Genomic DNA, 13,080 nt, shown 5'->3' with positions numbered 1-13,080 from the left:
CCTATTGAAAAAGCTCAAAGCTCATCACAAGAAGCTTTTAAGAGGACAATACTAATATATAGAAGGTGCTCAGTGTCATTTACACAAACACTAAACGCCATCACGGTAAAACACATGACATTAAAAAAATGCAATAAACATTAATTTAACAAAATCAGATGTAACATAAAACCCTAATGTACATAACTGATTAGAAAAAACAAAGAAGAAACATAGTTATTGCAATGAAAATACATCAAATGTGAAGTGTCACGCAGGGAATTCTGGGAATGTCAATTTACGGGTTTTCACTGTAAATGACACAATGACTTGTTCTTTTTCACTTCCAAAAACTTTAAATGTAACGGTATTTTATTATAGTACGGAAACTTTCTGTTAACCAATTAACTGTTTTTCACCGTAGCATTTTTACAGTAAAATACTGTTAAAATCACAATAATTTTTTACAGTGAATTATGTGATTTATATTGTGTTGATACTATGTGATTATGTACATTGTTGTAAAGCAAACTGGTCAACTGGTGTTATGTTTAGTTGTGCTATAGAAATAAACGTAACATTGACATTATAGCAAAGTATGCTTAATTACTGTTAAAAAAAAATCCCCTTAAAATTTACTGTAAAAAACGGCAGCTGTGGTTGTAAAAAAATACCGTAGCAACATTTTAGGTTTTACAGATTTAAATCAAGCATTCTGCTTTAGTTCAGGCAGGCTATGTAGTCGAGCTACGCTATCAGCTGATTGGAAAAATTCCAACCCCGCCCATATCAGCTGATCCGATTCCTACACTCTAAAAAATGCTGGGTTAAAAACAACCCAAGTTGGGTTGAAAATGGACAAACCCAGCAGTTGGGTTGTTTTAACCCTGCGGTTGGGTTAAATGTTTGCTTAAAACAACCCAATTGCTGGATTTGTCCATTTTCGACCCAACTTGGGTTGTTTTTAACCCAGCATTTTTTAGAGTGTATGCACTCCATTGGCAACTCTCAAACAGGGCGCCTTACTTAAGCATAGCTTCAGTTCAGTCTGCCTGCTTGACTGCTTTTCACCCCACCTCCTCCCCAGCTCCTCCTTAAACTGTGTTTAACTTAATCAATGTCATTCTGTGGTCATCGATGCATACTCTGTTCTAAATGGAGGATTTCGATGCCCTCCCAGTTTAAAAAGTGGGAGGTTGTCCCCAGAATCTGCTGCTGTTCCCTGTCTTGGCTTTTCATTGAGAATTTAGAACAGAGCCATGTCACCAAATGTAAATCTTTGAAAAATATGCCAATAAAAAGTTGACTAAAAGTTTGTTTATGGTGTTTTTGACTTAAGTGGACCTGACTGAAGTTAAATTTACAGTAAATAACCGTATTTCATTAACGGAAATAATGTTAAATTACCAACCTAATGAAATACTAATATCTGTTATGTACCTTATACTGACAACCACCAATCACAGTGGAGATGAGTCACATGATCAGTCAAAGCTTGTAGGAGGATAATACTAATATATAGAAGGTGTCATTCACACAAATACTACACTGTAAAAAATACAAATGTACTGGTAATTTTCTGCCAGTACATTATCCAGTCATTTTACAGAAATTTCTGTTAACCCGTAAAACACAAACGAATGCAATGTGTAATTCAAAATACAGGTAAAACACCTGTAAAAAAAAAAAAACCCGAAAATTCCTTCATATTCATACAGTACATTGTGTCCTATTTTTACTGACTTTTTTTCACAGTGTAAACACCATCATGGTAACACACGTGAAATTTAAAAAATGCAATAAACATTAATTTAACAACATTAAACGTAACATAAAACCCTAATATACATAACTGATTAGAAAAAACTAAGAAGAAACATGTCAATGTCAATTTACGGTTTTCCACTGTAAATTACACAACGACTTGTTCATTTTCGCTTCCAAAAACTGCAAATTGAATGGTATTTTACTGTAAAATGACATTAAATGTAAAGTTAGATCTATTACAGTTATTCACCTTATATAGTACGGAAACTTTCGGTTAACCAGTTTTAACCGTAGCATTTTTACCGTTAAAATCAGGATGATTTTTACAGTGTTACTAATACATTTGTCCTTGGCATGCACACTCAGTTCTTGATGAGTATGAATGCGTCACAGAATTCTGTTTGAAAAAAACAACAACACTTTTTTGTAAGTATTTCTTCAACCCTGTCTGACATGTGTGAGCACAGACTGCACGGAACGGCTTCTCTTGTGGACTTTTGACCCCAGACACATGCAGTCATTCACAGAGACAAGTTTTGTGTCCCCAGACAAGAGTTGCTCCAAAGCAGGCAGAAGCTATTACACTTGGAGACAAAGAAGCCTCCAGGGGAGATGAGAGACATGGAGCAGTGAGTGGGAGAGGCTGAGCGGCTACTGGAAGTCACAATGGCACTTAAACATGTGTTGGAAAGTGTTTGATATTGATGTAAATATGTGTGTTCTGCCGTTCTGTGAGTAAATGTGTACTAGTAATCACATTGAAAAGGCTCTTTTGTCATGCATTGCAATACTTCAAAAATGTCACGTCTGGGATTTTTTTTTTTAATAATGCATAAATAATGAATTGAGCTTCACATTTTTCTTTCCCCATGATTATCGGTCCTCGATATAGGTTCACGGTTCCTTTTTCAGATCCTTTTTCAGTTCATGGGAGAGTATTTATGTTAGATAACGGTGGGTTTCCCCTCCTGCGCTGGTGGTGGGGGATAATTACTCTTCTGGAGACTCTAGATTAGATTGTAATTGAAATTCAAAGTGCCTAAATGAGAAGCCAGCACAGGAAGACAAACGGAGGGAAACGCGATTGAGGCCTTCAGCCACAGTAAATACCATTATTTGGTGTGTGTGCATACCGCAGCGCTTGTAACTTGATAAATTTTTGAGTTAGAGAGTCTTAGTTGATCTGCTGTGTGTGGTTACACTTGCCCCGCGGCCGTTCAGACCACCTTTGAGTCGCTGGAGGTTTTGTCCTCACCTGTACCTTGTCTGAGATTCTGCAGTGGGTCTTTATCATGGTCCAGTGGAAGTGAAAGGACTTGTCCTTTTGTCGTTCTTGTGTGCTAGACAAGCACAGGAAGATCGAGTGGACGACTCTGATGGTGGTCGTTGCAGTGGACACAAATATTTGCTCCTATGTCCACACGAATTTGTCTGGGTGGTTGAGTCGGTGAGCGATAGGTAATTACGTGCACTTAGACACCGCAGAACAATGAAAGGGAAAGGAGTAGATCTTCTGTTTAAATTGATTCGGAAGGATTTTCTAATTCATCAGTACTGTAATGCATATGCCAGTCCCATTTTAATGCATTGTTTAAGGTTTCTGCACACATGTTTGTGTGTGAATTCAACAATGTGATCAGTTAGCACAGGTAGGAGTGCTTTTTTTTTTTAATGGATACAATTGATTGTGGGTGTGTGATGACTGACTCAGCCGTTAGTCACTACATTAAGCAGCAAAATGGAGAGGTATAACCTGTGAGGAAGGAACCTGTGTACCCTGAAAGGCAATTCTTCTCAAAGGCAATTCTTCTCAACATGTCTTGAGGAGTGTTGCTACAACATGCCTGTTCGCCATTAACACAACAGTGATAAATTGAATTCAGGCTGGAATCTGTTGGGTCAGTGTTTGATTGTCCATCCGTGTGTGTGAGAAAGTGCTCTACTTGTACACAATCGTGTATCAGTGTAAATTTAACGGTATTTTACTGTAAAATTAAATTAAATGTAAGGTTAGATCTATTACAGTTATTCACCGTATATAGTACGGAAACTGTTAACCAGTTAACTGTTTTTCATTGTAGCATTTTTACAGTAAAATACCGTTAACATCACAATCATTTGTTACAGTGTATTATGTGATTATATTGTGTTGATACTATGTGATTATGTACATTGTACAACTGGTCAACTGGTGTTGTGTTTAGTTGTGCTATAGAAATAAACAGACATTGACATTATAGCAAAGTATGCTTAATTACTGTAACAAAAAAATCCCCTTAAAATTGACGGTAAAAAAAAACGGCAGCTGTGGTTGTAAAAAAAATACCGTAGCAACATTTTTGGCAATTCTTCTCCAAGGCAATTCTCAAAGGCCATTCTTCTCAACATGTCTTGAGGAGTGTTGCTACAACATGCCTGTTCGCCATTAACACAACAGTGATAAATTGAATTCAGGCTGGAATCTGTTGGGTCAGTGTTTGATTGTCCATCCGTGTGTGTGTGTGAGAAAGTGCTCTACTTGTATCACAATCATGTATCAGTGTAAATTTAACGGTATTTTACTGTAAAATGAAATGAAATGTAAGGTTAGATCTATTACAGTTATTCACCGTATATAGTACGGAAACTTTCTGTTAACCAATTAACTGTTGTTGTTTTTTTTTTATTGACAAAAAACAGCAAAATACAAAACTCTCGTAGTGGAAAGAGAGTATACACATACAAAATGTAGTCAAGATACAAAAGTTAATAACTAAACAGAAAACAACAACAGAACAAAAAAAACAAAAAAGAAAGAAAGGGGCTATTTATAAACACAGTCATTGTCAAAAAGGCTATTAAATTTTTTTCCCCCTTTTCCATTTTTTCTCTCTTTTTTGACTTTTTACACACAATTCTGACTTTATACACATAATTCTGACTTTATACACACAATTCTGACTTTATACACACAATTCAAATCTGACTATCACACAATTCTGACTTTATACACACAATTCTGACTTTATACACACAATTCTGACTTTATACACACAATTCTGACTTTATATCACACAATTCAAATCTGACTATCACACAATTCTGACTTTATACACACAATTCTGACTTTATACACACAATTCTGACTTTATATCACACAATTCAAATCTGACTATCACGCAATTCTGACTTTATACACACAGTTCAAATCTGACTATCACACAATTCTGACTTTATACGCACAATTCTGACTTTATACACACAATTCTGACTTTATATCACACAATTCAAATCTGACTATCACGCAATTCTGACTTTATACACGCAATTCTGACTTTATATACACAGTTCAAATCTGACTATCACACAATTCTGACTTTATACACACAATTCTGGCTTTATATCACAATTCAAATCTGACTATCACACAATTCTGACTTTATATACGCAATTCTGACTTTATATACGCAATTCTGACTTTATACACGCAATTCTGACACGCAATTCTGACTTTATACACACAATTCTGACTTTATATCGCACAATTCTATTCTGACTTTATACACAATTAACTGTTTTTCATCGTAGCATTTTTACAGTAAAATACCGTTAACATCACAATCATTTGTTACAGTGTATTATGTGATTATATTGTGTTGATACTATGTGCTATAGAAATAAACGTGACATTGACATTATAGCAAAGTATGCTTCTTTAAAAAAAAAAAATCCCCTTAAAATGTACGGTAAAAAAACGGCATTGTAGGTATTGTAAAAAAAATACCGTAGCAACATTTTAGGCAATTCTTCTCAAAGGCAATTCTTCTCAACATGTCTTGAGGAGTGTTGCTACAACATGCCTGTTCGCCATTAACACAACAGTGATAAATTGAATTCAGGCTGGAATCTGTTGGGTCAGTGTTTGATTGTCCATCCGTGTGTGTGTGTGTGTGTGTGTGAGAAAGTGCTCTACTTGTATCACAATCCAGTGTAACTGTGTTGTTAACCGAAGATGAACATCATCATCATCGTCTTTCCAAAAAAACAAAACAAGTCGTATATACACATATGGATGTAAACAGTGATGTTTATCATGCACATATATACTTGACAAAGCTCACGTATCATTTACAAGCAATACGTGTGTATGGGTGGAGACTCTGGGATTGTGTTCCTTCATAAAATCAACATTTTCCTTATCTGATCCAGGAAAAAAAAGGCTTGCATGTCTTAGACAGACGAAATAAGCACTAATCTGCTGCTTCGTCTTAAAAAACATGGTTTTGCAAACATTATGAAATGTTTTTATTTAGAAAATGAATGCGAGTGGAGTGTTGATCAGACAGCTTCAGTCTATTATGGCTAATGAGTATAATTTTTTGTTACATATATAATCAAAAGCCAATTACTGTGTGTGTGTGTGTGTGTGTGTGTGTGTGTGTGTGTGTGTGTGTGTGTGTGTGTGTGTGTGTGTGTGTGTGTGTGTGTGTGTGTGTGTGTGTGTGTGTGTGTGTGTGTGTGTGTGTGTGTGTGTGTGTGTGTGTGTGTGTGTGTGTGTGTGTGTGTGTGTGTGTGTTGTGTGTGTGTGTGTGTGTGTGTTGATTGTGTGTGTGTGTGTGTGTGTGTGTGTGTGTGTGTGTGCGTGCGTGCGTGCGTGCGTGCGTGCGTGCGTGCGTGCGTGTGTTTAAATATAAATGTGGATGCTTGTTTGATCCTGTCACACATGCACTGTTTAGTGTTATTAAAGGACATTATGTGTTGAAACAATGTTTAATTAGAATATAGTGCGGCCTATCAAAGCATACTTTATTTATCTGACAAATACAGTATTTTTTTCTGTACACTCTAAAAAATGCTGGGTTAAAAATAACCCAAGTTGGGTTGAAAATGGACTAGCCCAGCAATTGGGTTGTTTTAACCCAGCGGTTGGGTTACATTTTTGCTTAAAACAACCCAATTGCTGGATTAGTCCATTTTCAACCCAACTTGGGTTATTTTTAACCCAGCATTTTTTAGAGTGTATATATACACTCTAAAAAAAAAAAGGTTCTATATTGCACCAAAAATGGTTCTTGGCTCGTAATCATAGGGGAACCTTTTTTAGTGCTATAGCACCAATTTTGGTGCTTCAGTGGTTCTTCAGCGGTTCTTCAGTGCTATATAGCACCAATTTTGGTGCTTCAGTGGTTCTTCAGCGGTTCTTCAGAGGTTCTTCACCGGTTCTTTGACTAAGGTGCTATATAGCACCTCTGAAGAACCGCTGAAGAACCACTGAAGCACCAAAATTGGTGCTATATAGCACTAAAAAAGGTTCCCCTGTGATTACGAGCCTTTTTTTTTAGAGTGTATTATCAGGAAAATGCTGTTAAAACCAAGGAAATTCTAAGTAAGTCCATGCAAACACAGCTCATATCCATGGGCATTAGAAGGAAAAACAAACAGTTTTTTTCTTTACAATATTTTAAAACTGTAAACATTGTAAACTCAGTCAAACAAAAATGCTTTTATCAGTGTTTTGGTAAGAAGAGCTGATGAACAAGATTGTGTGTGTGTGTGTGTGTGTGTGTGTGTGTGTGTGTGTGTGTGTGCGTGCGTGCGTGCGTGCGTGCGTGTGTGTGTGTGTGTGTGTGTGTGTGTGTGTGTGTGTGTGTCCGGCGCATCAATACTTTATTCTCTTAATAAAGTATGTGGGTCTATCGGTTCATCTTTAAAGAGACGCACATTTGTATCCATAATGTTAATCTATCTCCACTCGTGGGTCAGTTAAAGTGGACAGTGGCCACATTAGGCATCTTGTAAATACAGCTGATGTCTCCGGGAAGACGGTGTTCTGTCTGACAATCTGCAATCTCCTTAATTGTGTTTAGAAATCAACAAAGGAACAAAACTCTCGTTCCTTTCATACACAAGGACAGGACGCGTGAGGCTCTTACATCCAAAAATATAGCCTAGGCTATCTGGGAAATTTAATTATATCATATAGCGTTCAAATAAATTAAATTAATACATATAATAATAATAAACAACTATAATAATGGTACACCATGCAGCTTTGGTGTTTTAAAACATATAGGCTACCTAGCATTTGATAAAACATTAAACATATAGTAAATACATATTGTTTGGTATAATGTATTCTACACAGAAGTGGGAACAGGTTGAATATTTCGCACGTCTGTTGCCTTTTCAGTTCATTTTTACAATTAAAATAAACTTGCGCTTGTGCTGCTGCATGGGGGAAAGGACACCCTTTGTATTTCAGGAAATTCTATCCATTTCCATTTCCACCTCTCTCTCTCTCTCTCTCTCTCTCTCTCTCTCTCTCTCTCTCTCTCTCTCTCTCTCTCTCTCTCTCTCTCTCTCTCTCCGGACAATGTGATTGTACCGGCATCTGAATTACGTAGAAAGGGTAAAAATAACAGGACTATATAAACCGACAGAATGAGATGTGCAAATGCGTTTTGCGCTCACAGAACAGAAGGAACGGCACGCGCCTTTTCTCTGCAAACATCCAGCATGCAGACATATCTAAAGCATTTTTTTTAATATATATTAAATGTCTTTATTTTTTTATTCTACCTACACTTTAACTGCGTCGGGGATATTTAATGCTACGTCTTGGAGGCATCAGGTGGAAAAGCCTCGTCTCTAAACACAAGCCCGAGAGCATTAGGCCATTCATTTACATTTTAATCAACTGAAAGAGGAGGTCTATTGACTCAGAGATCATTAACTAGCATGTATACCTGCATTGTTGAACGGTGAGATTATCATGTTGTTTCGATGGCTCCGAGATTTTACAGCTGGGTTTTCACATGCTAATGGAGCAGGAGTTCGATCTGGATAAATTAATACCCATCAGACACATTTTAATACGAATGAAGAGGCGAAACTCACACGAACGAGCCTGGTTGATTAAAACTATTAGCCTACATTTTATATAACATACACTGTAAAAAAAAATGCAGGTCTCCAATTGAATATTTTCTAGTGACCGATCACATCAAAAATTTTCAGTTGGACAAATTGAATTTCTGTGAATTGATGCAATTTAATTAAATTAAAATTCAAGAAATTCGATTTGGCCAACTAAAACATTTTGATGTGATCGGTCACTAGAAAATATTCAATTGGAGACCTGATTTTTTTTTTACAGTGTATGTTTGTTGTAATAGTATTTCATTTAGCCTATGACTTCTCTTGTCCTCTTGACACATTTTGTTTTGTTGTTTGCATTATTATATCAAGCAATGTTTAGGCTATCACACACATTCCACACTCAAAAAAAAAAGGTTCTATATTGCACCAAAAATGGTTCTTGGCTCGTAATCATAGGGGAACCTTTTTTAGTGCTATATAGCACCAATTTTGGTGCTTCAGTGGTTCTTCAGTGGTTCTTCAGCGGTTCTTCAGAGGTGCTTCACTGGTTCTTCGACTAAGGTGCTATATAGCACCTCTGAAGAACCACTGAAGCACCAAAATTGGTGCTATATAGCACTAAAAAAGGTTCCCCTATGATTACGAGCCTTTTTTTTTAGAGTGCATATAGGATATACCCTATAATTCATATTGAATATTTCAACACATTTTAATAATTAAAAAAGAATAATAATTTAGCAAAATAAAACAGTTTGAATGGCCCTCTACATAAAGTTTATCCGAGCAGGGGTTTGTGGCGCCCCCTTCAGCACTCAGATTACACATATAGCAGCACTTTATTGATCCCATTTGGGAAATTAAAGTGCCTTAGCAGCAATAGCCTACATGAAGACAGTACACTCTAAAAAAAAAGGCTCGTAATCATAGGGGAACCTTTTTTAGTGCTATATATAGCACCAATTTTGGTGCTTCAGTGGTTCTTCAGTGGTTCTTCAGAGGTGCTATATAGGAAAGTATAGTGATCTATAGTAAAAAAAAAAAAAAAAGACGTTTTTTTTTTGTTTTGTTTTTTACAGTGAAATTGTAACAGCAGGTTGAGCTTGCGCAACGTAAAACGTAAAACGTAAAATCGTTTTATTACATTGAACTATATTATATATATACTACACTCTAAAAAAAAGGCTCGTAATTATAGGGGAACCTTTTTTAGTGCTATTTAGCACCAATTTTGGTGCTTCAGTGGTTCTTCAGCGGTTCTTCAGAGGTGCTATATAGCACCTTAGTCAAAGAACCGGTTTAGAACCTCTGAAGAACCACTGAAGAACCTCTGAAGCACCAAAATTGGTGCTATATAGCACTAAAAAAGGTTCCCCTATGATTACGAGCCAAGAACCATTTTTGGTGCAATATAGAACCTTTTTTTTTTTTAGAGTGTATCTAAAATGATTGTCTAATTCTGTTCTCCTCCAGAGTATCAAAGTAGCCAATTCTATGTAATAAGACGATTTTACGTTTTATTAATTATAGCCTACGTTTAATTATAAGCCAACTGTGCTTTGACAATATTTACACGTTGTTAGGGATAGCCAGAGTAAACACTTGATAGGCTACAACTGCACGAGGTCACGCCCACAGGACACTCGGCCCTCCTTATAATGGGACAGGTACCAGCCAAACCCATTAGAGGCAATGCATTGTCTGTCAGGGGCTGAATGAGACTGAGTTTCCTAACATTTGCAACATGGCTCTTGCAGATGCGATGTTGCCTTCGATCAATTCTTTTTCAAGCAACCAGATTTTAGACGAAAAGCAGTCTGCTATTGTTCGGGTGAGTTCAACTTTTCATTTCAAGTTATTTCCTGTGTTTGAAATATGTTTCACATGCAGGATTTTATGCAAAAATAATCATGGCAACATTAGATAGCTTTCATTATTGGCTACTTCTTATCGTATGGTAAAGCATTGCAAGAAGTACTAATTGTTTGGTTAAAACAATGAAAGATAGTTGACGTTTGGCTGTGTTGTGAATCCCGAGTAGTTGCGCGGAACACTGGGAAGGCATTAATTTAGCCTAGCTACTTTATAAATATGCACTTTGATTTCCAAAAATATATATCTGAATCACTGATCATGTTTTCCCCCTCCTCAGGATTGGAAAGTTGACCCAAAGACTTGCTCGACAGTTGGGGACGTGAGACCCCTCATCGAGGTGGAGTTCAGCATTGTCGAATCTCCACCTTTGGCCAAAGACGAGGACGACCTTTCCAAGTTTTTGGATCTAGAGTTCATTCTGTCCAACACCGTCACGTCTGACATTGACAACAACTCAGCGCGACCGCCGCCCGCGTATTCTCTCCCGGAGTCACCGGAGAGCTGCAGCACCGTGTCCGACAGCGATGGATGCCACCCGACGCCGAGCGCGTACTGCGCCAACGCCTTCCCCGCGCGGCCCGGACACAGTCTGGTGGCCGAGCTGTTCACCCCGGACATGCATTATCATGGCGACTCGCATGAGTTTAGTTTGAAAGGACATTTAGACAGACTGGAGTACACTGAACTAAGGGCTCTCAACTCTCGAAGCCACGTGTCCGGTTCTAATAACGTGGGATACAAAATCAAATCCGAAAACCACGAGCAATCCTGCATGATGGCGAACGACTACGCGGGTCACTATTATGGACAGGACCCCCAGCGCGTGATGACTTACGGGCATCACCTGCAACAAGACAACATTTTAGGGAGGAAAGACTGCATCCTAACAGAGATGAACTCTCACCATCACGTTGACACTGCGCACCAGCAGCAGTTCATGAGCAGCGCGCCTTTCCCTCCCCATTACGCGCAGTATCACGGACATTACAACATGTTTAGCGAACCATTACGCGCAAATCACCCGGGTGTGATGTTGACCCCTCCGTCCTCACCACTCCTGGGATTTCTAAACCCAGAAGACAGCAAGCCAAAGCGAGGGCGTCGGTCGTGGGCACGGAAACGGACTGCGACGCACAGCTGTGAATTCCCCGGGTGTGGGAAAACCTACACGAAAAGCTCCCATCTGAAAGCGCACATGCGGACACACACAGGTAAGTCGTTTTATTTTGCATGTTGAATTTGACTTAATATCTCGCTTGGTTTTTGTACCTAATAATAAATGTTTCATCCCGTCGTGTCCACAGGTGAGAAGCCCTACCATTGCAGTTGGGAAGGCTGTGGCTGGAAGTTCGCCAGGTCGGACGAGCTGACCCGTCACTACCGGAAACACACCGGACACAGGCCGTTTCAGTGCCACCTGTGCGAGAGAGCTTTCTCCCGATCAGATCACCTGGCCCTGCACATGAAGAGGCACATGTAAAAAAAAAAAAGAGAGAGAGAGACTATATCTATTTTAAACGACCAGAGAGTTTTATATTGTTAAGACAATTCCTATTTTGGGACAGCAGTTATGTGAATAGCAGTATAATGTCATTTGCTTTAAATTATGACAGTATTTAATAGAAGGAGGTTCTTGTTCATTTAGAAGGTAAATTATGTAGTACTTTCCCAGATGTATAAAAAAACGGGGCAGGACCCATACTTTTGTATAGACCATATGTTTTTTAATCTGCATTTAAACATTTGTATTAAGTCAGGGAGTGTTGTTTTCCATGGATTTTCAGAATTAAAAGCGTTCTTTTTTTGTACTCAACTTTTTGTCTCATTTTCTTACGTTTCTTATCTCGAATTTGGGGAGTTACAACACTGAAGGGTATTAAAACCATATTCACGAATCATTTTTCCTTTATAGAAATACTGGGTGCAAACTAAAAAAACAAATAATTCTTCGTGATAATAGAAATATTTATCAAATTAAAAGAAAGATGTGATTTGCACTTTTCCTTTATTAATATTTGCCTTTTTTTAATGTCTACAACAGTTATCATCCCTCTAATATTGTAAAATCAAGTAGCCTAATTTAACTAATGTAACATCACCATCATTGTCAACCATTATAATCCTCTTAATCATCACAAATAAATTCGGTTGTCTCGAACACAAATCGTTAGCCTCATAGCATAATTGCCTAAGTCATATTTCAATGTTTTTGGTAAACAAGAAAAAAAACATTTTTAGGTATTTTTTCACAGTAAAGTTAGGCAGATATCTCAATTGGGCCAACAAATGACTTAGGCAATTATGCTATGAGGCTAACGAAATACAGTATTCTCTCATACACAACATGTTATTGCTGCTAGTCTTGTAAAGCTAGAGTTTGTCGCCCTCTACTGTCTGAAATATGTGTGCAGTTTAGCCACTCAACCGCCCAATGCACTTTTAGGACTGCATTTCTAGGACCCTAGTTTTTGTGTGACAGCGCCACCTATAGCCACCTGTACTCCAGCAGAGGAGACCTGGGGCCTGTACCATGATTGTAGTTTAACAAACTCAGGGTTACAGGATTAGTTTCGAGTTGACAAAACCAAACCAATCTGTTCAGGC

At 37.9% G+C, this 13,080-nt stretch overlaps 1 protein-coding gene across 1 annotated transcript; it reads left to right on the top strand.

Moving 5' to 3' along the window:
• Positions 1–10,289: 10,289 nt before the first annotated feature.
• klf17 (Kruppel like factor 17) lies at positions 10,290–12,632 on the top strand. The gene is made up of 3 exons (XM_079819315.1): positions 10,290–10,432; positions 10,754–11,687; positions 11,781–12,632. Exons 1-3 carry the CDS (start codon positions 10,346–10,348, stop codon positions 11,954–11,956), a joined length of 1,197 nt encoding a protein of 398 aa, XP_079675441.1. The 5' UTR covers positions 10,290–10,345; the 3' UTR covers positions 11,957–12,632.
• The last annotated feature ends 448 nt before the right edge of the window (positions 12,633–13,080 follow it).

Source organism: Gobio gobio (assembly GCF_949357685.1).
Source record: "Gobio gobio genome assembly, chromosome: 6".
Lineage (NCBI taxonomy): Eukaryota > Metazoa > Chordata > Actinopteri > Cypriniformes > Gobionidae > Gobio > Gobio gobio.
Note: the sequence above shows the minus strand (reverse complement) of the source record. Positions and strands in the feature narration are given on the sequence as shown.

Bases quoted from the DNA above. Each gene is read 5' to 3' on its own strand.
- klf17 (XM_079819315.1), top strand. From the start codon at position 10,346: ATGGCTCTTGCAGATGCGATGTTGCCTTCGATCAATTCTTTTTCAAGC. The intron at 10,433-10,753 runs GTGAGTTCAACT...CCCCCTCCTCAG, and splicing joins AGCAGTCTGCTATTGTTCGG to GATTGGAAAGTTGACCCAAA. The intron at 11,688-11,780 runs GTAAGTCGTTTT...TCGTGTCCACAG, and splicing joins GCACATGCGGACACACACAG to GTGAGAAGCCCTACCATTGC.